The sequence below is a fragment of the Myotis daubentonii genome, chromosome 12 (assembly GCF_963259705.1).
Source record: "Myotis daubentonii chromosome 12, mMyoDau2.1, whole genome shotgun sequence".
NCBI lineage: Eukaryota > Metazoa > Chordata > Mammalia > Chiroptera > Vespertilionidae > Myotis > Myotis daubentonii.
The window spans coordinates 60723055-60749564 of NC_081851.1; the positions used below are offsets into that span (position 1 = coordinate 60723055).

Here is a 26510-nt window from a genome sequence, read left to right on the forward strand (position 1 = left end):
ACCCATTGTGGCCCTCGAGTCAAAAAGTTTGCCCACCCCTGCTAGGTCATAAAATCACTTTAGTGCATTGCCCAGCTAACATATTTTTAATGTTAAGAAAATATTAGTTCACTGCATATAATGACAAGTTTTATTTTATGAAACTTTGTTCCAGTTTAGTGTGTGTGTGATGGGCAAGGATATAATATAAAATGTATTAAAAATTTATGATTTCTTCCTATGAGTTGAGGTTAAAAAAAAAGTTACAAGCCATAGGGTCATACTATTATAAGGTTTGTACCATGGTTATACCCATTGAATTAACCATGGACTAAAACCATTGATGTGAAAATTTTAATTGGGAATCATAGTAAAGTTGTTCTATTGGAATAGCAAGTCTATAGTGTTGACTTGAAGAAGGAAAATAATTTTTGTTTTCTTTGTTCCTTTCTACCTTTTCCCCTTCTCTTTTGTCTTCCATTTTTACAATCCAAACTGCCCCAATATTTTGGATCTTTATGTTTGCCTGTGTTATATAAGGATAAACTATCCTGGCAAAAAGCTTTTCAATTAGACATTTGAAAAAGTATGTAAATTCCATTTTTAACTACAATAATTTCTTTCAACACATTACTGATTCCATTAATTAGAATTAAAATGATCACTTCTTATATTTGGCAGCTGATTTAGCCTTGAATATAGATAGTAAGAAAGTTTAGTAAACTTGAAAGAGTTAAACTATTCTTAATTTATAAATTTATTCTTAACATGTCCTAGAATAACCTGCCTGTCCCCCTGCCCCACATCACATGGAAATCTATTTTATTTTCCATTTTAATAACAACTGAAAAAACTTCTTATTTAGATTTATAATAAGAAGTGATGTTTAATTTTATCTAGTAGTACTACTAAATACTGAGTGATTAAAAATCCATGTTAAAATTATGTAATAGCGACCTCTACTGGTTTTACTAGTAATTATGGTATCCTGAAAGGTGATTTTAAAAACTTGAGAGGATGACAGTATTTTTTGCTTGAAGTGAATTACGTTAGTTTATTAAAGTAGGGAGATTCAGCTTTTATATTAACATGAGTTCTTTCACTTTCAATGGAAATTCTAACTGAATAAGTGCTGGAAATTAAAATCAAGTATTTTGTTAAAAAGTAATACGTAGGAGAAACCAAGATGGCGGCATAGGTAAACACCGGAAATTGCTGACTCCCACAACAAATTCAAAAATACAACTAAAAGACAAAACGGACATCATCCAGAACCACAGGAAGGCTGGCTGAGTGGAAATTCTACAACTACAAGGAAAGAGAAAAGCACACGGAGACTCAGAGGAGGTGCGAAAGTGCAGAGGTATGGAGGCGCACGTGGCAAGGGCTGGCAACTGAGGACGCGGCTGTCTTTTTGAATCGGGAGGGAGTCACAAGCCCCCGACTGCTCTGAACTCCAGTTCCGGGTGAGTCTCTGGGGACCCAGACTCATACGGGGAGAAACTGGACTGTCTGGCAGCGGGCAGAACTCGGAACTCGAGGGCGGCTTTCTCTCAAAGGTGCTTGCAGCGATTACCAGGACACTGAGACGTGGGGCCCCTTAGGGCAGGGTTGAGGATTAGCCATAGCTGCTTGCTCCACCCTGTTGATTCCCTGAGACCCCGCCCCACCCAAGCTGCAGCAGAGGCTTTTGCATATGAATGCCCTGGCCCTTTGCAATCTGAAAATTATCTAACAAACTGCAGCTGGGCCAGACAGACCCAGAACTTTCAAGAGAAGGCCCAAGGCCCCACAGCAGCTTGCATTGCTTCACAACTGGGCCTCATTTGGGCACCTCCAAACCCCAAACAAGGAAGGGGAATCTGCAGATCTCCTTGTAGCTCCTGCTGGGTAGCCTCAGGAAGAGGCTAAATTAGCACCTCCTTAGATCCAAGAGCCAGTGTATCCAGTGGTCAGAGTGGGACCATCCAATTACAACTCCTCAGATCCATAAGGGACACACTCAGGGGGCAGACTCAGTGAGCACCAAAGCCCCACTGAAGCAAATCTTGCCTCATAAGGGTGTCTTCAGCACAGAAGTTCTCCCACCATAGACACAGCTGATTCTCACAGCCAATTGGCCTGGAGGTCAATTCCTTGCAGTGATACCTACAACAATCAAGGCTGAACTACAAGACTGTGCACAAAGCCCACAAAGGGATGCACCAAGAGTGTCCACCTCAGGTAATTAGGGAGGCTGAGCCACTGGGCCCTATAGGACACCTAGCACTCAAAGCCACTCTACCAACACAGGGAAGCATAAAAAACGTGGAGACAAAGAAACAGGTCACAAATGACAGAAATGGAGAAAAGCAAACGACTGGATATAGAGTTCAAAACGACACTTTTAAGGTTTTTCAAGAACTTTCTAGAAACTGCCAATTAATTTAGTAAGGCCCTCAAAAAGTCTGGTGAGACCGCCGGTAAATGTAGTGAGATCCTCAAGAAATCTAATGAGACCCTCAAGGTTATGAAAAGGGACCAGCTAGAAATTAAGCATACACTGACTGAATAAAGGATATTATGCAGAGTTCCAACAGCAGACTAGAGGATTGCAAGAATCAAGTCAAAGATTTGAAATACGAAGAAGCAAAAAACACTCAACCGGAAGAGCAAAATGAAAAAAGAATCCAAAAATACGAAGATAGCGTAAGGAGCCTCTGGAACAGCTTCAAGCGTACCAACATCCGAATTATAGGGGTGCCAGAAGATGAGAGAGAGCAAGATATTGAAAACCTATTTGAAGAAATAATGACAGAAAACTTCCCCTACCTGGTGAAAGAAATAGACTTACAAGTCCAGGAAGCGCAGAGAACCCCAAACAAAAGGAATCCAAAGAGGACCACACCAAGACACATCATAATTAAAATGCCAAGAGCAAAAGACAAAGAGAGAATCTTAAAAGCAGCAGGAGAAAGACAGTCAGTTACCTACAAGGGAGTATCCATACCACTGTCAGCTGATTTCTCAACAGAAACTTTGCAGGCCAGAAGGGAGTGGCAAGAAATATTCAAAGTGATGAATGCCAAGAACCTCCAACCAAGATTACTTTATCCAGCAAAGGTATCATTCAGAATTGAAGGTCAGATAAAGAGCTTCACAGATAAGAAAAAGCTAAAGGAGTTCATCACCATCAAACCAGTGTTATATGAAATGCTGAAAGGTGTCCTTTAAGAAGAGGAAGAAGAAGAAAAAGGTAAAGATACAAATTATGAACAACAAATACACATCTATCAACAAGTGAATCTAAAAATCAAGTGAATAAATAATCTGATGAACAGAATGAACTGGTGATTTTAATAGAATCAGGTGCATAGAAAGGGAATGGATTGACTATTCTTGGGAGGGAAAGGGGTGTGGGGGATGCGGGAAGACACTGGACAAAAATTGTGCACCTATGGATGAGGACAGTGCGGGGCGGGGCGTGTGAGGGCGGAGGTTGGGGTGGGAACCGGGTGGAGGGGAGCTATGGGGGGAAAAAGAGGAACAACTGTAATAATCTGAACAATAAAGATTTAATTTAAAAAAAAAGTAATATGTAACCTATGGAGGATTCAAACTCTAATGATGAGCTACAGTGTATTAAAATTTCTGTTACTAATATAAACCCTTGATTTCTATGATTTGTAAATAGGTTTGAAGGCAAATACCTTTGCATGATGGATATTGAAAAGAATTCTTAGAGGTTTCAAGTATAAAATGAGCTTGTAATTGGTATTGAAAGTATGGACAATGAATGAGAATTAGATTTTAGATATTTCTTGAGCTTAGGTCTTGTTCCTTAAATTTGTATATAAATAATGTTTAAAATGGCTTCTACTCATTCTTGTTATTAGCTTTATCATAGTGAAATTGAAATTCAGAATGTGATTTTTGCCCTTAACACAATGAATTAAACATTCCTTATTGCCTAATTAAGAAACTAATATGTTGACAGCTATAGTTTAAGTATGTTTGTAGTATAAGAAGTATACAACATGTGAAAATACTTTCTTAGTATTGGATTTTAAAAGTAAATTGTAAGTGAAGAGCACTATTTAATATATTTTGTTGCTTAGTTGTTATTTTCCTATTTTCCAAGGAACGTGTTCAAAAAAGTTTTCCTCATCCAATTGATAAGTGGGCAATAGCCGATGCCCAGTCAGCTATTGAGAAAAGGAAGCGAAGAAACCCTTTATCTCTCCCAGTAGAAAAAATTCATCCTTTATTAAAGGTAAAGCTGAAATACTGTCTCTTTTTTTTTTCTTTCCCTTTTAAAAGCAAAATAAAACCCCTACTTTTCAAACACTAAGAATAATACGTTTTATGGAATAAAGTCAACTGAAAAGTAAAAAAGTAATTCTTTTTCATTTAAATTTCTCCAGGAATTCATGTCATGGGGGGTAAGGGGGATGATATGATAAGAGAAATGTTTAAGTTGGGCAACATGATTTAAAGTAATTTCAACAGTAATAGTCAAGCAAATTGAAAGAACTAAGAAAGTTGTAGCTGTGGATTTTGTTCATCTCAGAAATCAGTAGAACCTCAAAGAGAATTTATAACCCTTCTTTCTTGTTGGTTTGACCTGAATGTCCCTATAAATCCTTCAGGTCTTAGTTCTTCACATCGTTGGATGGTAGGGTCCTCTGTGAGACTGTCATTGGGCTATGTGTACTCTTTGAACAAACATTCCCTAAAGATCACCTAGTCACCCAGTCCTACCTTATTTAAATCACTCCGTCAGCTGAGTCTCACCAGAGCTCATAGAAGGAGGAACTGCAGCAAACTCTAATAATGCTATTTCTATTTTAATACAATGAAGAAACTATTGTTTAACTCTTACATCAAAAATATAGATATTATAAAAATTAAAATCTTAACACTTTGATATCAATAATTTTGTGCATACTATAATACAAGCAAAATGTTAATGCTTGCATGCATGATCTAAGTTTTATTACTGAGCTAAGTTATTATCATTATCCCCAGTTTGTAGATGAGGTAATTGAGGCAGAAAATGATTAAGTAACTTATAGTCCAACTTCACAGGGCTATAAGTAAGAGTTAGGAAATCCAGGTCTATTTGATCTGTCCAGGATTTAAGGCTAAACATTTAGGTGATGTTTAAGAGCGTCAAAAGGTTATATTTTATACTCACATTGTTTGAATAAAATTATCTGCCTATATCTTACTAAATAGTCTGAGGTAATAAGTGCAAGTTATATAAAATTACTAAACTAGTAGTAATTGCCTACTTTATAATTATCTTTTCATGATTTTTATCATGCATATGTTGAATTACATTCTAAGAGAATTAATAAGCTGAGATATGTGTATGCTGTATTAATAATCCTGAATTTTGAGTTTTATGGTCTAATAATGGATCTTTCAACTTATTAATATACCCTTGCCACTATAAACATTTAATCGTTTTTACATATCCTGTCCCCAACTCATTAGTAAACTTATTTCAAAGTTGGCTTTTCCACCCCTTAATTGAATTGTTTAGAAAATATAATTTTTTTTCCTATAGGAACTGGTAAACTCCACAAAGCCCATGCTCTCTTTGAAGTCTAATAATAGGACTATTTAACATGCTGTTAATAACCACTATTGCTCAGTAGGACATAGCATGAACTGTTTTCCATGTAAACAGTTCAGATACCAGGGTTTTGGAAAGCCCAGGTTCCTTTGGAAAGGATAGAGGTACAAGGCTAATAGATATTCATTCACATATACCAATAATATATTAACTCTTGTTCTATATAGAGATAAAAACCTCTTTTGTCATAGTTAATTCCAGGTATTCTGAATTAGGTTACAACGAGCATATCCCATTTCCCCAAATTTGGGCTTCCCTTCTTAGATTATGGATTATCTATTTAGTTATCTGTACTTCTTAAGCATTTTACATGATGATAGGTTATTTGGTCTTTTCTTAGCTCATATTTTCAAGTAGCAATTAATATATTATTCATAAATGAGCCACTTAACATTAAATGTTGTTGATAATCATAGGCCTTAGTAAAAGGTAAGCTAAATTGTATGCATGTTTTAAATCAGTATCAAAGTTATGGTATATGATTTTTAAACATGCTTTTCTTTTAATTTTTCAGGAGGTCCTAGGTTATAAAATTGACCACCAGGTTTCTGTTTACATAGTAGCAGTATTAGAATACATTTCTGCAGACATTTTAAAGCTGGTGGGGAATTATGTACGAAATATACAGCATTATGAAATTACAAAACAAGATATAAAAGTAGCAATGTGTGCTGATAAGGTAGGATACTGATCTTCTCTGTTTTGTTCTTAAATATTTATGTGACTTACTGAATGCTATTTAGTCAGAATAAAATTGTATATCTTGTGTTAAGGTGTATTTAAAGTAATCTAATGGCAAGTACTGAAGATAGCACTTTAAGAAAATAGAGTATTATATATAGTATTAAAATGTGTTTAAACATGTCATACAGTTTTTCTTTTATGCGTTGCTTCAAGTCAAGTTAATAATAATCTCTTACTAGTGATATCTTAAAGTTTTATTTGGATTAGAAGATTTTTGAAAATGTGACAATACTAAACTCTTAAGAGTTTTATTTTAATACCTAGCTTTCTTTAGATACTATTTGTATGATTTTACTCTAATAAAAGCAAACATTTTTTAAAGTTAAGCATATATGTGATTCATCTCATTTAGTCCTTATGATACTGTTATACAATAGATGCTCTTATCTTATTGTATAAAATGGATACTGAAGATCATAAAGAATTTGGTCCAGAATATTTCAAGAAGTTTCAAAGTCTAGACTTGAACTCCAGACCTGACTCTAAAGTTCTTAGTCATTGCACTATACTACCTCAGAATTTTCATTTTAGAAAAATGACTTTGTGGAAAAGAAAATATTTTCTGATGAAGCATTTCATTCCATTTTTTTCTCACTATATTGTTATTGACTTGGAATATTATTTTTGATTACTAAATCCATTTACTTTTATTTTAGTGTTTATTTGTTTTTTTAGAATGTGAATGTATAGAGTAAAATTCACCTGGTCTGATGAAGGATTTCAAAGGTTTTTTATTTTTAAATGAATAAATATTTGGTTTTAAAGTATTTACTTTTTAATTAACATAAAATATTTGATACTTTTAAATGAACCATACAAATATTTTTGAGTATATCCTACGTGCTCATACAGGGAGGAGATGCAAGAGAAGTATAAAACAAGGTTTCAGAGTTGATACTTATATTTGTGAAACAAGCAGAAAGTCACCCAAGAGAAGATGGTATTTTATTGTGTTATGGGGATAATGATGTAGAAGTTCATGGAAGGGGAAAGATGAGGTTCAGCAAGAGTTATAATGGTAGACTTCTTAGAAAAAACAGGACTTAATTTTGATCAATATCCAACAAATGTAGGCAAAGAAGGCTATAAGAATTATTTGAATATGAGGTGGTGAGCCCTAGCCAGTTTGGCTCAGTGGATAGAGTGTCAGCCTGCGGACTGAAGTGTCCCTGATTCAGTTCTGGTCGAGGGCATATGCCTGGGTTGCGGGCTCGATCCCCGGGAGGGGGCATGCAGGAGGCAGCCCATCAGTGGTTCTCTCTCATCATTGATGTTTCTGTCTCTCTCTCCCTCTCCCTTCCTCTCTGAAAACAATAAAAATATATTAAAAAAGAAAAATGAGGTGGTGAGGCCCTGAAATGAAGTGGTGATGGCAAGTATATGAAACAAGAAAACTAAGTCAGAGAGAAATCCAAGATAGGACTTGAGAACAAATTAAAAATAATAGGTTAACAAGAGAGACAGACAGAAACTAGTATTGCTAGAAAACTTGGGGGAGTCAGTTTGTGATACCAGATGTTAAATTCTGTATTAGAGAAACTGAGTTGAGGTGGTAGCAATTTTTCCAAGAAAAGATAATTGTGTTTGCTTTTTGTCATTTAAGAACTGTCTTTAAGGAATCATTTAGACTGTTTAACTTCAAATTTGACTATAGATTCATATTTTATTATGCTTTTAAAAATCTCTTTGACTATGTAGGTGTTGATGGATATGTTTCATCAAGATGTGGAAGATATAAATATATTATCTTTAACTGATGAAGAACCTTCCACCTCAGGGGAGCAGACTTACTATGATTTGGTAAAGGCATTTATGGCAGAAATTCGGCAATACATAAGGGAACTGAACTTAATTATAAAAGTTTTTAGAGAGCCCTTTGTCTCCAATTCAAAATTGTTTTCAGCTAATGTAAGTATCATTATGTATATCATTGCATGTGTTGTTAATTTTACATGACCAATGAAATTTGAATTTTTATAGTTCATGATTGCTAACTTGTCAAACATTTTTAAGTTGTGGGATTTAATTCACAGTGACTATGATCACAAAGTTGCTACAACCATGTCAATAAATTTAACATTATAAATTGAAAACTAAACTGATTATATAAGTAGAAATGAATTCACAGAATCTTTAATGTACTTCAAAGAAAAAACCTCTTATTTAACACTAGATTGCCCAAGGAAGTCATTTTGACTGCTTTTTAATTTCAATTAGAAAAACAATTATGTATATAAGGACACAATGTCTTAGAATTTTGTGACTTTTTGTACAACATATAAATGCGTTTATTAATAATTGTAGTTACCTCCCCTTCCTTCATTTCCGGTATATATATATATGTGTTATACCTATATTGCCCAAAAGCAGTCATTTTGACTGCTTGGGAAATTTTAAATAATCAAATGACTCTTATTATTGAATTGAGTAAATTTCTTATATGGCCAGTTCGGCTCTGTATTGAAATAACAGTTTTCATTTTTTTTCGATTACCGTCACCTGATAACATACAAGTACATGATAAATTGTCGATACTTGATAAGTTGCAGTTGCTCAATAAGCTAAACTAGTACTTGTTATTCGAATCTTTATGCGGTGATACTTGTTCTAATAAGTTGTTTATTTTATTTCTTTTGTGCCCTAAATTCATGAAAGGAATGTCGAATAGAAGTGAGTTATTGGAAAAGCTAAGGACCATAAGTGAAGAGTGCTCCGATATTATTCTTTCACAATGCAGTCATTTTGACTGCTTTTGGGCAATATAGGTATATACTAAATTTCAGTCTTTCTAGTGTTAAGCAGATATTTTTTTGTTTGTTTAATTTAACACATTTGAGTCATTCAACCAGCACTTTATCAGTGCTGCATATATTAAGTGCCATACCTAGCAATGAGGATTCAAAGATGAATAAGGAAAAAATTCTTCCCTCAAGTTTAATCTAAAAAAGACAGAGAATATAAACTTAAAATTAAATTGCAATACAATGTGGTAATTACCATAATGTATATATATAAAAGGCTGATATGCTAAGTGTCCCTTCCTTCATCTAACTGGTCACTATGACGCTCACTGACCACCAGAGGGCAGATGCTCAACATAGGGGCTCCTGAGCTGTAGTGACTTGGCAGCGGCAGTTCTCAGGTGACACACCCTGAAACCAGAGAGGAGGGAACCCGATTCCTCACGGGCCGTACGATTCCACCTTCAGCTGTGGGTTATGTTGTTGCTGGGGCACTGTCGCCCTGATTCTGGTTTACTGCACACTTGTGTTTGCGTTCCACACCCTGTACGACAGCAACTTTGCAGAGTGCCCTCTTGCACTCTGACCCCTCGGGGGATGTCAGAGAGCCAGTTTTAGCTAATCCCTGCAGGCCAGGCCGAAGGACCCCACCTGCCAGAGGGACCCCCACTCACCCTGTAAACACCTTCTGAGCCACAGTGCCACCCCAGGGGTGGCCAGCTGGGGAGGGACCGTGGGAGATTGGCTCTAGGACTTGTCCGGCCCATCTCACCCAGTCCCACCCCGCCAGCCACCTTCTAATTAATTTCCTTTCAATGTGCACGAATTCGTGCACTGGGCCACTAATAGAAGTATAACAACAGTATTTTGGAGAAGAGCACAATGTAGGGAGCCAATAACATTAAAAATTAGAGAATAGGTTACTGATCTTACAATAATAATCAAACCAATCTCATAGAGTCCTAGGGAATGCAGAGTGAGAACAGTTGAGATTGCCTAGAGTTTCATTTTAGTAATTCCTAGAACTGTAGCCACATTGCTGTTGATGACTGATGAAGAAGCATTGTGCTCACTACAGAGGCTGAGACTGGGGCTCAAGTTATGGCAATGAGTAAACATTAAAAAACAAAGGAGTAAATTATGAGTTGTACAAACCTATATATAGTAAAAACCATTGAATTGTCTAAATGTATGGTATATAAATTATATTTTAATAAAGCTGTTTAAAAAATGTAAGATTTCTTAGGATGCAAAAGTCAAGAACTATAAAATTAAAAATGAATTTTGGACTTTGTTAAAATTAAAAACTTTTTCTTTTCCAAATACATTGTCTGAAAAATAAAAAGGTAAGCCACAGATTGGTAAAACCTATTTGAAATACATATATCTAACAAAGGACTTGTATCCAGAATATAAAACACTTTTACAATTTAATAATTTAAAAAATAGCCTGATATTTTTAAGTGGGCAAAAATATTGAACACTTTATAAAAGAAGATAGACCAATGACCAAAAAGGATATCAAAAAATGCTCATCCTCAATAGTCATCAAGGAAATGCAAATTAAGACCACAATGAGATACTACTATACACTCATTAGAAAGGCTAAAATTAAGACTGCCAATACCAAATGTGGAAAAGAATGTGGAGCAACTGCATATGAGAATATAAAATTCCTACATTGCTTGTGAGAATGTAATCCAGTGTAAATACTTAGGAAAAGAGTTTGGCAGTTTTGTATCACATTAGACATAAACTAGCCATTCTACCTAGAAATTCCATTCCTACATCTTTATTCAGATGAAATTAAAACATGTCCATACAAAACTTGTTCATGAATGTTCAGAGCAGCTTATTTATAATAGTCTCAAACTGGAAACAACTCAAATATCCATCAATAACTGAATGGGTATACAAATACAAAAGACTACTTATAATTCTATTTGTTCAATATTCTAGGAAGACAGTTGTAGTCTATAGTGACAGAAAACAGATCACTGATTTCTTGGGGGAGTAGTAGTGATTAAAGGGGGTGGGGCACAAGGAAACTTCCCTATGGTAATGAAAGTGTTTTGTATCTTGATTATGGTTATAGTTCTAGTGAAGAACAAAATCTCATCAGGAAGTAAATTTAAATAGGTATATCTTATTGGATATGTATCATGCCTCAAAGTTGATTTGACAAAAAAGTATAGTCACTGATAAAGTTAATCAAATACAAAAATAGTAATTGAATAAATGCAAATTAGTACTTGTTTTTCAATTATCTAAGCAATTTTCTAAAAATTAAGATTGATAATATTCACTGTTGTAAGAGTTTGGCAAAACTCTTACTCCCATACACTACTGATGGAAAGGTAAACTAGTGGACTCTTAAAGAAAATATCCATAGATATTTTAAATACAACCCCGATAACAGAAGTCTTTATCCAGGAATCTGTCCTACAGAAAAGTCTTATGGAAGTTACAGAGTGCTATATTGAGTATTCTTATATGCATATCTATTTGTAATATAAGATAATAGAAGTGTAGAATGATAAGTGAAGTAAAAGGGTGCTACATGGATTCATATAGATTCTTTGTCATTACTAGTAGAACAAGAGCCTATGGACATGCCTCAAGAAAGCCCAAGTTAGAGAAGAGCTGAGGCAGATAGGAAGCTGGAATAAAGCACTTCTGCTATATACCAAAGTATGGTGGTTGTCTTGAGGAAAAAGCACTGTTTGAGTTGCAAACTGAATTAGCTGCCTTTTTCATGAAACACAACTTTTATGAAAGAGTTATTGACAAACTATGGTTATTCAGATGCATATCTGGCAGACATTTCCAAAAATGAATCAAGTGGGGAGAAAAAAATGAATAAAGCATACCTGTTACTTCAAGGAAAATAACTGGCAGTGTTTGTTGACAGTGATAAAATTTGAACTTTCTAGCTAATTAGAGTTTTGGAAAATTTGTATCCACTCCCATGATCTGTGATAATGCTAATGGATTTGGTCTTTTAATATTGTATAGTGAAAATATGTTAATACATGTTTGGAAAATCTGCAGAACTCAATGGACTCATATTTTCCAAGTGACCAAATTCATAATGCTACAGAATCATACATGGGTAAAAGATCCATTCAGAGTTCAAAATAGGCCAATGAATTTTAATGTAACAGTACAGAATTGATATGGTTTCAGATTCCACATCGAAACTAACTTTAAGAAACTACTATTTATTGAATTTTGTGTATTATCATAAAATGATATTTATTTCATTCATATGAAATGTCCAGAACAGGAAAATCCATAGAGACAGAAAGTAGATTAGGATTGCCATTAACTAGGAGGAAGAAAAGCCTGGAGAGTGCTGCTAATGGATACAAGCTTTCTTCTGGGGGTGATGAAGATGTTTTGGAATTGGTAATGGGGATGATTGAACAGCTCTGTGAATATATGAAAACTGTTGAAGTATCCTTTTAAAAGGGTGAATTTTATGGTATATAACTTACATCTCAAAGAAACTATACAGAAAAAGAAAAGGATATCCATAATTATTTGAATAAACTATTAAAATACTCCTTTTTTTCCTACTACATATCTGTGTAAAGCAAGATATTCTCCATATGCTTTAAACAAAACAGTGTACCACAACAGATTGAATGTGGAAAATATATATGTAAATTCAATCATCATCTATTAGGCTAGATGTTAGAGATTTGCAAAAACATAAAGCAATGCCATTCTTCTCAGGTAAATTTTTTGTTTGTATTGGAAAAATATAGTTTTCATAAAAATGCTATTTATTGTTATTTTTAAATGTTTTTAGATTTCTGTGGTTTTAATTTCTAATATAGTAAATATTAATAGGTATAATTATAAACAAAGGCCCTTTGGAGTATTTAATAATTTTTAAGAGTGTAAATGTATTCTGAGACCAAAATGTTTGAGAACCACTGACCTAGAGAAATGAAATGCATTTGCAAATTGTACATTCTGGCAAAAGGAATTCTTGCATTATCTTTTACTTAAATTTGTAAGTTGTTAAAATTTCTCACTGTATATACCATGTTTAAATTTTGTGATTTTAAAATGATTTATTGGCTCAAAACTTGTTTTTTATTATACAACCTGAGTGTTATTTTCTTCCCAACAGGATGTAGAAAATATATTTAGTCGTATAGTAGATATACATGAACTTAGTGTAAAGTTACTGGGCCTTATAGAAGATACTGTAGAAATGACGGATGAAGGTAGTCCCCATCCACTAGTAGGAAGCTGTTTTGAAGACTTAGCAGAGGTAAGTACTTTAATTATACATCAAAACAAAACTGCATAAAAGTCCTGCTTTGCATTGAAATTGGAATCTTAATTATTGTTTCCAGCTAGGGTCATAGATAGTAACTGCTGTCTACTCTGCTTTATTGCCCCTTCCGAGGGTCATTGTTAACATTTGTTTCTCTTATGGAACCCAGAAAAAGTAGTCTGTTGTTCATTAAAAAAACTCAGATCCCATAGCGGGGAGGCATTTACAGCTGACACTCAATTGTCTATCTTACCACAGCAAGGATAAGAAAAGTTGATGAAGGCCCTATCAGTGAAGAGGCCATAGAATTTGGCCTCTATATTGTGTTCCATCTAAACTCTGCTACTTACTAGTTTTATGTAACCATGGGCAATTTATTTCACATCTCTAAACCTCTATATCTATATTTGTAAAACAAGGATAATAATAGAACTCTGGATTTTTGTGACAAATAAAATAACCTACCTAAAATATTTAGCTAACCATCTCCACACAGTAAACTATTCAATATATGACAATCACACATTATTATTTAGAGTAGGAGTGGTGAAATGATTCAGATATCATGAGTTTAGAAAAATGATTAGTCTCCTTGGATATTTCAAATGCTGAAATATATGTTAGTCCTAATAAGTTAGCATTGATATTCATTCTGAGATTTCTAGCTCTTGCTTTGTTCTCACTTTAAAATCTATACATTTTATTATAACACGGCGTTATAAAACAAAAAATTCAAAATTTGTAGGCAAAAACAAGATTAGAAATGGAATAGACATTCAAGGAGTGAGCTCTGATAGCTGGGTGTTGAGCTCTTAAGAATAATAAGGACTAAATGTGTTCCATGGAAGTGGGCAAGGCTTCTTGCTTTGAGGCCCTGGTTGTAATAGGATACTGGGGAAATCTGCCAACCTGATGCTTATAAGGATTTATAGAAAGTTGTGGACCTGAGGTGAGGAGACAGAAACACTACTTTATAACAAATGTACTTTAAAACCTAACAGAGTATCCCACAATAATCAGCAAATATGATTACAGAGCCTGAGACCTTTTTGAAAAGTCATTTTAAGAGCAGATTCTGGTCTGAATGAGTGATCATATAGGAATGGGAGAGAGAAAAGGAAACCAAAAATTTAAAGCCTCCCCCCTAAGAAGTCTATAATACAAAATTCTAAAATACAAGACAAAGTCGAATGCTTGGAGTGATATCTAACAAAATCAACAATTACAAAATGAATTCATTCCAGATTAATTTAATTTTGTACAATAGATTACAAAGAATTTAAAGGAAGTTTAGGATGCTCAACTAGATAAATAAAAGCATATGATACATGTATAAAAAAGACATTGTGAAACAAAACAGGCAGGAAGGAAACAAGAACAAGTAGGTATGAAAAGATATTGGGAATTAAATATACATGCAATGCAATAAAAACTCATAGTGTAGTATAATGTTTACCAGATCTAGTTCAAGGATGAAATTAATGAATTTAGGAATTCACTAAAAATGTGACACACAGAGACCAAGATAAGAATATAAAAGGCTAGTTAAGAGTAATTAAGGGTACATTGGAAGGCTTCAATATACATCTAATAGGTATTTCAGACAAATTTGAAAAGATACAAACTGAAAATTTTCCAGAAATGAAGATACAAGTTCTCAGATTAAAAATGAATTCCAAATATTGGACAGGATAAATTTTTTAAAAACCACAGCCAAAAGCATTGTAGTGAAAAATAGAATATGTTATGAACTGTGAGAAGCAAAAGGGAAACTACACTGAGAATGAGAGGAGGTTTTAACAAGGAGGTTTTTAGCAATCAGTTGTGTGATATCTTCAAAATACTAAGGGAAAATAGTGTTTTCTGCCCAACTAAACCTTTATTCAAGAGTTAGTACATAACTATGTTTGGTGTCAAGTGGTTACTTGAAATATTGGGAGACCAGTTTGTAAAGTATATGATTGTCTAACCACTATGCTATACACCTGAAATTAATACAAATAATATTGAATGTAAACTGTAATTGAAAAATAAAATTTAAAAAAGAGTGAGCACAAAGATTAAAATAGTAAAGCTAGCAAAAGCAAATGAGATTTTCATGACCTTGGAATAGGCAAAGATTTTTTAAACAGGACACAAAAAAACTAACCATAAAAGAAAAGATTGATAAACCAGACTACATTAAATGTAAGAACACCTGTTCATCAATAGACAAAATTAAAAGAGTGAAAAGGGAAGCTATAGACTGGGAGACAATATCGTAATATCGTAATATCTATAGCCAATGAAAGACTCGTATCCAGAGTATGTAAAGAACTCCTACAAATCAATAACTAAAAGATAGGCAACTTAGGTTTTTGCAGAAATAGATAAAAGACCTGACAAAAGACCTGAACAAGTACTTCCTAAAAGAACAAAAGGTGCTCAACATCATTATCAAGGAAATGCAATTTAAAGCCATGGAACAGTTGGAACTCTACATTGCTGGTGGAGCGGGTGTTAATTCTGCAGCTACTTTGGAAAACTGTTTAACATATCTACTGAAGCTAAGAATACAATGTACTCTATGGTCCAGCAGTTCCACTCCTGGGCGTATAGAAAAAGAAAAGAATGCCTGTATTTACCAAAGGCATGTTCAACAATGTTTGTAACAGGTTTATTCATAATGGATAATCTGTGATATATTCACACAGTGAAATGCTATAGGGTAATAATAAAAGAATGAACTGTTTTTTTAAAGGCAACACTGTTGCACAAAATAAGACTCAAAATACTATAATTGCATTTGTAGGAAGTTCTGTATATAAACAGATCTTTGGGATAGCAGTTGTTGTAGATAAGTTTTCCTTATCTGAGTGTTGATTATACAGATGATTGTATAAACATAAAAATTCATCAAACTGTGGACTTTATGTAAATTATACCTCAATTTAACAAGCAGTTCAGAGGGGGAAAAAAGTGAGAAACAAATAAAAACAGACATGGGGGAGAGGTCAATGGGTTGGGGGGAAAGAGACTCATGTAATACTTTAAACAATAAAGAATTTAAAAATAAAAACAAAACCAGCAGACATTGACCAAAAGTTTCCTACCCATAGGCCCTCATTATAAGAAGTATTGAACGATGTTCTTCAGCAAGAAGGAAAGTTCTACTTAGGGCAGTCAAGGGATGCAAGAACTAAAGTTGAGAAATGTGTTGGTAATTTGATAAACTTCTGAATATTTTAAAAATCAAACGTGTGTGTGTGTGTGTGTGTGTGTTTAAAAGGAAAGGTTAAACTAAACTTCTAAGCACCAGTAATAAATTATACAGTGTGTAAAGTGGGCTTGTATTTAGAAAGAGAGAAAAATTGAACAACTTTAAACTCTCTTTGAAATTTAGAAAAATTAAAAATAACAAACTATATTTTATATTGAAAACATTTAGGAGAATTACCAAAAAAATAGAAATACTGCCTATAGGTTACAATGAACAAATGGGGGGCGGGCGGAGAATTATAGTTGTCCATATAGAGACAAACAAAATTCTTACTTAGTTCATGTCATACACAAAAAGTTATCAATAGATTTAAAATCTAAAAATGAAAAACAAAACTTTAGAAGTTCAGAAGAAAATATAGAACATATTTATGATGTTGAGATTGGAAGGGTTTCTTTCATGTAGAAAGTAAAAACCATTAAAGAAGAAATTTAAACTTTAAAACTTCTGCCAACTTACACCATACACAAAAATAAATTCAAAATGGACAAAGGACTTAAACGTCAGACGGGAAACCATAAAAATCTTAGAAGACTCCATAGGCAGCAAAATATTAGACATATGTCGTAGCAATATCTTTACCGATACAGCTCCAAGGGCAATGGAAAAACTAAGGAGAAAATAAACAAATGGGACTACATCAAAGTAAAAGGCTTCTGCACAGCAAAAGAAAGCATCAACAAAACAACAACAAAGTCCACTGCATGGGAGAACATATTTGCCAATGTTATCTCCGATAAGGGTTTAATCTCCAAAATTTACAGGGAACTCATACAACTTAACAAAAGGAAGATAAACAATCCAATCAAAAAATGGGCAAAGGACCTAAATAGACACTTTTCGAAAGAGGACATACGGAAGGCCAAAAAACATGTGAAAACATGCTCAAAGTCGAGAGATTCAAATCAAAACAACGAGGTACCATTTCACACCTGTCAGGATGGCTATCATCAATAAATCAACAAACAACAATTGCTGGAGAGGATGTGGAGAAAAAGGAACCCCCTTGCACTGCTGGTGGGAATGCAAACTGGTACAGCCATTGTGGAGAACAGTATGGCAATTCCTCAAAAAATTAAAAATGGAACTCCCATTTGACCCAGTCATCCCACTTCTTGAAATGTATCCCAAGAAAGCAGAAACACCAATCAGAAAGGATATATGCACCCCTATGTTCATAGCAGCACAATTTATAATAGCTAAGATTTGCAAATAGCCTAAGTGCCCATCAGCAGACAAGTGGATTAAAAAACTGTGGTATATCTACACAATGGAATTTTACGCTGCTGTAAAAAAGAAGGAATTCTTACCATTTGCAACAGCATGGATAGAACTAGAGAGCATTATGCTAAGCGAAATAAGCCAGTCAGAGAAAGATAAATATCACATGATCTCACTCATTTGTGGAATATAATGAACAATATAAACTGATGAACAAAAATAGAACCAGAGACATAGAAGCATCGAACAGACTGTACAACCTATGAGGGAAGGCGGGGGGGTGAGGGGGTAAGAGATCAACCAAAGGACTTGTTTGCATGCATGTGAGCAAAACCAATGAACACAGACAGTAGAAGGGTGAGGGGGCTTATGCTTGGGGGAGGGGGTGGTGCCGGAGAGGTCAATGGGGGAAAAAAGGAGACTCATGTAATACTTTAAACAAGAAAGAATAAAATAAATAAATAACTTCTGCCTTAGCCCGTTTGTCTCAGTGGATAGAGCATTGGCCTGGGGACTGAAGGGTCCCAGGTTCAATTCCAATCAGGGGCACATGCCCGAGTTGTGGTCTCGATTCACAATAGGGGCTATGCAGGAGGCATCCTATCAATGATTCTCTCTCCCTCTCCCTTCCTTTCTGAAATTAATCAAAAAATATATTTTAAAGAAAGTTTAAAACTTCTGTTCAAAAAATGATACTCTAAAGTTATGAGGAACACGAAAGAGTGAGGTTGAAATCTTTACCTTACACCATATACAAACATAACCTCAAAATAGATCCAAGTCCTAAAGTAGGAGCTAAAATTATAAAGCTCTTGGAAGAAAGCATGGCTAAGTCTTCATGACTTTGGCCTTGGCAAAGGATTCTTAGGTATATGACACCAAACCCATGAGCTGCACAAGAAAAAATAAGTAATTTGGACTTAAAAATGTTTGTACTTCAAAGGACACCATCAAGAGTGAAAAGATAGCACACAAAATGGGAGAAAATGTTTACAAATTATATATCTGATAAAGATCTAGTATTCAGTGTATATAAAGAACTCTTATAAAAAGACATCCCAACTTTAAAATGGGCAAAGGATTTCAATAGGAATTTATCCAAAGAAAATATGCAATAGCAATAAGCACATGAAAATATGCTTAACATCATTAGTCATTAGTGAAATGCAAAACAAAACCATTATAAAGTACCAATTCACACTCATTAAGATGGCTATAATTTTTTTTTTTTAAGGAAAATAAGTGTTGGTGAGGATGTAGAGAAATTGGAACCCTTATACTTGCTGGTGGGAATGTAAAATGGTACAATTGTACATAATCCAGGAGATCAGTTATACCTATAGTGTTTTGGGTTTTTTTAATCTGCAGCATTATAAACTATTGCTTTTCTGAGCTAGATGGTGAAGATAGCAATGTTAGGTTGTTCTCTGTACTCTTCTGTACATTTAGAATATTCTAACACAGCGGTTCTCAACCTGTGGGTCGCGACCCCTTTGGGGGTCGAAAGACCCTTACACAGGGGTCGCCTAAGACCATCGGAAAACACATATATAATTACATATTGTTTTTGTGATTAATCACTATGCTTTAATTATGTTCAATTTGTAACAATGAAATTGGGGGTCACCACAACATGAGGAACTGTATTAAAGGGTTGCGGCATTAGGAAGGTTGAGAACCACTGTCCTAACAGATAATACATAGTTATGTATATTATTAAAATATTTATGAATTTTGTAAGTTTTGCATTTAAACCAGAAAACTAATCATAAAGTCATCTATTAATTTACACATGGGTCCTTAGAAGTGCTTGCCATTCTATAAATTTATCCTTAAGAATAAACCTATGTGATTAGAGCTTGGATTCCCAGTTAGTTTTCAATTTTTTTTTCTCTTAATATTAGCTACTTTAGAATGATAATACTAGGTACTGTTTGTTTAGTGCTTATTACATGCATACCCAATTGTAAGCATTTGCATATGATATTTAATTCTTAAAACAACCCCTTGAAGTAGGTATAACCTACATTTTCCAATGAGGAAGCTGGCTTAGAGAGAGGAAGTAGTTTGTCAAAGTTCACACAGCTAAAAAGTAGTGCAATAAAAATTGGAACTCTATGACTCTAAAGACATGCTTGTAAGCCACTACACTGTGTAGCCTTTTCTTTATGTATATAGTTCTTATAAAAATTTTCTAAATAAAGTGTATTGAAAGGGGAAGAGGGCAAACATTATCTGCTGTAGATGATGTCTAGAGTTCAAGATACACAATTTAGAAGCATCTGATCACATTTTTTTTCTCTCTCCCAGCAACTTAATTCATATCTGACTCCTTTCTGTTGTTATTATTGAAACTCTCCATTCCAGTAAAATCTACAATGAGCTGGACTGTAATTTCCAGTGTTATATTACTATAGAAATTTTTAGTGGGAAAACAATTGAAAGTATTGAAATTGGGAAATGAACTAGGAGCCAGCTCAAGAATTCAGATGACTTGGAATTTTGTATACCATATTGCATTTCGCAAAAAACAGAACTGAAGTCTTCTGATTCCTGATCTTGTGTTGTTGTTATTCAGTCTTTCCTTAAAAAAAGAATCTGATAACATTAAGACTAATTAATACATAAACGTCATTTTTTTCGTCTTTTCCTTTTGCTGCATGCCTCCACTAGATGTCCCTTTCCTCTTTCTAGAATTACCCTTCATAGAAAGCTTTTGCTAGAATCTAGAGCACCTCTTTTGTAATTTTGTTTTTTTACCTAGAATATGACATAGGATGGGAAAGAATAGAGATCCTACCTCCTGCTAAAATCTAGATACCTACTCCCTTTTCCTCAGGAATCATCAAAACCAGTATATTCTAATCTTTTAGACATAACTATTACAGTTGTTTAGGTTATTAATGATTGATGATGGTAAATTTTTGGATAATTTGAATTAAATTGTTTAAATGTCTTGTGAAAACTGTAACAATGAATTATAGATGATTATAAACTGTTATCTCTGACTTACAGAATATGAAAGTAAAAGTCTGCCACTAAGAAATGACCATGAGAAAATAAATGGCTGGCACCAGTATCTAAATGTTTATCTAGTTGTAGATATCTATATATCTATATTCTTTGGTGTTTAGGCTAAGCTTGTTTTTTAGAACCCAAAGTCTCCCAATTCTTATGACCATGTTTGTTGATAATACTCTACTAGAATCTGTTGATTAGGTGTCATAACATATAAGGCTCTTATTACTCATCAGAATAAATTGATTTACTGTCTTACTTGAAAATATTAGATTTATTTTGTTAAAATTATAATTAATAGCCATGTAGTCTTGTTTGGAGGCTTTGAAGGAAAGATGTAATTGTGCTGGTATAGATGTGCCCATAATTTAATTTTTCTGTTTATGGATTGTGGGTTTTTTGTTTTTTTATGTTCTACTTTGGAGAAAGATAATTTATGTTTTACCTTCTTTATTTTCTAAGGAACTGGCATTTGATCCATATGAATCATATGCTCGAGATATTTTACGACCTGGTTTTCATGATCGTTTCCTTAGTCAGTTATCAAAGCCTGGAGCGGCACTTTATTTACAGGTATAGTTATTTTTAAATCAAGATATATGATATCTGAAAACTAAACTTAAAAAAAATTAAATCACTTTGTTTTCTAGTCAATAGGCGAAGGTTTTAAAGAAGCTGTTCAGTATGTTCTACCCAGACTGCTTCTAGCCCCTGTTTACCACTGTCTACATTATTTTGAACTTTTAAAGGTAAGAAAAGTATTCAATTGTGATATAATTTTTTACCAACTTGTGTATCAATTATTATGTGAGCACCCATGGACATTAATCTGTATCTATTTTCTTTTTCTAGTTAATAAGCAAATACAAATGAATCTGCAAAAAAGTGGCATATTTTCTTCAGTTTTAATAGTGAATTTTAAAGCAACAATCAGATATTTTTTATCTTGTGTCCTTACGTTTTGTTTACATTGATGGTTATATGGAAACAACATTGGATTTATTTATGCATCCAAGTAACCCATTTTGGGACCTCAGCATATTTAGAGACTTAGATAGTATGAGGATAAGGCCAAATGGGGAAGATTTATTACCTAATTTTCGTAGCTCAAGTTTGCAACTATCTCTATAAAATTGTTTATCTTTACTTTAGAAACAGTGAACTATGTATAACCCCAGTAAAAATTCACCATGTTATCACAGTTCAAAAATACTCAATTTCAGAAGCACTGACTAAAAGGAAAGGATTCTGCTCCCCCCCCCTTTTTTTCCTGTTATATACTGAAATTAACTAGGAAAAGGGGGAACCTTACTATATATGAATTATAATTCAGTAGTGTAGCTCGAAGATAATAACCTTTTAAAAATTTTCTGTATCTAATGATGTCGCCTTTAGATTATGGATAGCCCTGGCCGGTATTGATCAGTGGTTAGAGTACTGGCCCACGCACCAAATACTTAAGTATGGGAATCATGGGAAAGGATTACAGATAAAAACTGAGAACTGCGAGGTGCTGTGAGTGGAAAACTTAGGATCAAGAACTGAGAAATATTAAACACAGGAGATTTTTTCCCTCCCAAAGTAGTCTCTTTTTTTCAGTGCTATGTAAAACAAATTGGTAAAGGCAAATATGAATCATGCTACCTCATTTAATTTAAACACCCACTAATGGCCTTCACATGGTGTGCCAAAAACTCTCTGTGAAGAAATATGCTCTGCAGTCCCCTTTTACAAATACCTTGTGTGCATGTGTTAATGGCTTTGGTTTGCTGCCTTTCCATTTTGGAAACTGGACAATATCAAACATCTTCTACTCTAGACCATTTTTCTTCTACTTTTTTATGTTGTGCATGCATCTGGTTTAAGTGCTATATGCTCAAGACCATTTTTTACACTGTCCATGAGCTGATGTGTTAATACCAGCAATAAGAAATTTAGAAAACATAACTTCTCTCTGAGTCTCATAAAAATAACCCCAGTAGAGGTCTGTCTTGATTTTATTCCCTTGAACTGGCTTTCTAAATTTAGAAATTATCCTGAAATGATGAGCTCAAAGCTGTGAGCTAAATGGTATTGTATCTGACCATAGATGTTGAATATCTAAAGTTAAACATAGAATAGTGTAATTTAGGAGCTATTATAAGTAAATACCTAATTATTGTCCTGTTCCAATCTTAAATAAATTAAACTGCTGTGAGGGGCATTTATAGTTTTGGTAATTTTTTCTCTAATAAGAAAAAAAATTATTTTAAAAGGTATTTTATTTTCATAAGGAGAGATCCTTACATTTTAAAGTATTAATTTCCTGCTTAAAGTTTCAAACTCCTTGCTGCACTTCAGATTTTAACTTGCTTTTACATTATTCTTTCATTTTGGCCATTTTTCTCTCATTTCCTCTCCATTTAGAACTCCAGTTATGTATATTGGTTCTACTACTTTATGTTCCAAAGTCTCTGAAACTTCATTTTTCTTAAATCCCTTTTTCTCATTTTCTTGAATTTGGTAATTTGTATTGATCTGTCAATAGAATTGTTAGTTATTATACTTTAGAATTTCCATTTGGATTTGTTTGATAGTTTCCAGATAATCCCTATCTATCCACTTAATAAAACCATGTTTTCCTTTAATTCTTTGAACATGATCATAAAAGCCACTTTGAAGTCTTTCCTAAATCCAACCAACCTCTGGGCCCATTTGGAGTCAATTTTTTTTTTAATTAAATCTTTATTGTTCAGATTATTACAGTTGTTCCTCTTTTTCCCCCCCATAACTCCCCTCCTCCCAGTTCCCACCCAACCCTCCGCCCTCACTCCCCACCCACTGTCCTCATCCATAGGTGCACAATTTTTGTCCAGTCTCTTCCTGCATCTCCTACACCCCTTTCCCCCCCAAGAATAGTCAGTCCATTCCCTTTCTATGCACCTGATTCTATTATAATCACCAGTTCATTCTGTTCATCAGATTATTTATTCACTTGATTCTTAGATTCACTTGTTGATAGATGGATGTTTGTTGTTCATAATTTGTATCTTTACCTTCTTCTTCTTCCTCTTCTTAAAGGACACCTTTCAGCATTTCATATAATACTGGTTTGATGGTGATGAACTCCTTTAGCTTTTCCTTATCTGTGAAGCTCTTTATCTGACCTTCAATTCTGAATTATAGCTTTGCTGAATAAAGAAATCTTGGTTGTAGGTTCTTGGTATTCATCACTTTGAGTATTTCTTGCCACTCCCTTCTGGCCTGCAAAGTTTCTGTTGAGAAATCAGCTGACAGTCGTATGGGTATTCCCTTGTAGGTAACTGAGGTTCTTTCTCTTGCTGCTTTTAAGATTCTCTCTTTGTCTTTTGCTCTTGGCATTTTAATTATGATGTGTCTTGGTGTGGTCCTCTTTGGATTCCTTTTGTTTGGGGTTCTCTGCGCTTCCTGGACTTGTAAGTCTATTTCTTTCACCAGGTAGGGGAAGTTTTCTGTCATTATTTCTTCAAATAGGTTTTCAATATCTTGCTCTCTCTCATCTTCTGGCACCCCTATAATTCGGATGTTGGTGCGCTTGAAGCTGTCCCAGAGGCTCCTTACACTATCTTCGTATTTTCGGATCCTTTTTGCTTTTTGCTTTTCCGGTTGGGTGTTTTTTGCTTCTTCGTATTTCAAATCTTTGACTTGATTCTTGCGCTCCTCTGGTCTGCTGTTGGGAGTCTGTATAATATTCTTTATTTCAGTCAGTGTATGTTTAATTTCTAGTTGGTTCTCTATCACAACATCGAGGGTCTCATTAGATTTCTTGAGGATCTCACTATATTTATCGGTGGTCTCACCAGTCTTTTCGAAGGCCTTACTGTTTATCGGCGGCTTCTAGACAGTTCTTGAGAGACCTTAAAAGTGTGGTTTTGAACTCTATATCTTCCATTTCTGTTGTTTGTGTCCTGTTTCTTTGTCTCTGCATTTTTTATGCTTTCTTGGTGCACCCCCTTGTGGTCTTTGTGCGCAGTCTTGTTGTAGTTAAGACTTGATTGGTGTAGGTAATACTGGGGGGGATTTGACCTCCAGGCCAACTCTGGAGTCAATTTTTATAAATTTACTTTTCCCCCCTGAATACAGGCTACTTACCCTCCCCTCCCCCCCTCTTTTTGTATGTGTGCTAGATAACTGGATTTTGTTGTGTTGAGGATTGTTGGTTTTTTTGGTTTTGGATTGGGGGATTCAGTGTGTGTGTGTGTGTGTGTGTGTGTGTGTGTGTGTGTGTGTTGTTGGTTTTCCTGAATTAAATTGCAAATTCGTTTCTTCTGTGTTGTGCAGCAGATAACACAACCTCTGTTTACTTTTACTTTCTCTTTTCCAATTCATATGCTTTCTATTTTTCTTGTCTTATTCCTGTGGCTAAAACTTCTAGTGCTATGTTGAACAAGAGTGGTGAAAAGGGACATACCTGTCTTGTCCTAGATCTTAACGGAAACATTTTTAGTTTTTTCCCATTGAGTATGATGTTGGCTGTGGGTTTGTCATGTATGTTCCCCTCTTTCCTACTTTGCTGTGAGTTTTTATCATAAATGGGTGCTGTATTTTATCAAATGCTTTTTCTATATCTATTGATATGATCATGTTGTTTTATCCTTCAGTTTGTTTATGTGGTATATCACGTTTATTGATTTGTGGATATTGTACCAACCTTGCATCCCTGGAATAAATCCCACTTGATTATGGTATATGATCTTTTTAATGTATTGCTGGATCCTGTTTGTTAATAATTTGTTGAGAATTTTAGCATCTATGTTCATCGGGGATATTGGCCTATAATTTTCTTTCTTTTAGTGTCTTTATCTGGTTTCGCAATTAGGGTAAAGCTGGCCTTGTAAAATGACGTTGGAAGTCTTCCCTCCTCTCTAATTTTTTGGAATAGTTTGAAAAGGATAGGTGTTCATTCTTCTTTTAATATTTGATAAATTTCACCTGTGAAGCCATCCAGTCCAGGACTTTAGTTTGTTGGAGATTTTTTAATTACTGCTTCAATTTCATTAGTTGCAATCTATCCATATTCTCTGATTCTTTCTGATTTAGTTTTGAAAGATTGTATGTTTCTAGGAATTTAACCATTTTATTCAGATTGTCCAATTTGTTGGCCTATGATTGTTTGTAATATTTTCTTACAATCCTTTGTATTTCTGTGGAGTCAGTTGTTACTTATCTTTCATTTCTGATTTTATTTATTTGGGGTCCTCTCTCTTTTATTCTTGATGAGACTAGATAAAAATTTGTCAATCCTGTTCATCTTTTCAAACAACCAACTCTTGGTTTCATTGCTCTTTTGTATTGTTTTTTAGACTATTTCATTTATTTCTGCTCTGATCTTTACTATTTCCTTTTTTCTACTCACTTTGGGCTTCATTTATTGTCCTTTTTCTAGTTCCTTTAAGTGTAAAGTTAGAACGTTTATTTGAGATTTTTCTTGTTTCTTGAGGTACCAGTCAGGTTCATGGGTACCAGTAAGTGGGGAGAATGGCCCCTGCTCCAAAGCTACACCACTCAGTCATTGACATCTCCTGAGTCTGTCCGTACCTCTACACCCTAGCCTAGGTAGCTGACTCCTCAGGAGGGCATGAGCTCTGCAGGGTGGGGCAACAGGGAATCCAAAGGGTG

At 34.4% G+C, this 26510-nt stretch overlaps 1 protein-coding gene across 3 annotated transcripts in view; it reads left to right on the forward strand.

Annotated features, from left to right (window-relative positions):
• The window catches only part of SOS1 (SOS Ras/Rac guanine nucleotide exchange factor 1), a 113155-nt gene that overhangs the window by 40071 nt on the left and 46574 nt on the right, over positions 1 to 26510 (forward strand). For all 3 annotated transcript variants that reach the window (XM_059660051.1, XM_059660049.1, XM_059660050.1), the window contains exons 3-8: positions 4100 to 4231; positions 6114 to 6278; positions 8042 to 8251; positions 13226 to 13369; positions 21336 to 21446; positions 21524 to 21622. In XM_059660051.1, coding sequence (XP_059516034.1) covers positions 4100 to 4231; positions 6114 to 6278; positions 8042 to 8251; positions 13226 to 13369; positions 21336 to 21446; positions 21524 to 21622 — 861 coding nt within the window. The remainder of the gene's footprint in view (positions 1 to 4099; positions 4232 to 6113; positions 6279 to 8041; positions 8252 to 13225; positions 13370 to 21335; positions 21447 to 21523; positions 21623 to 26510) is intronic.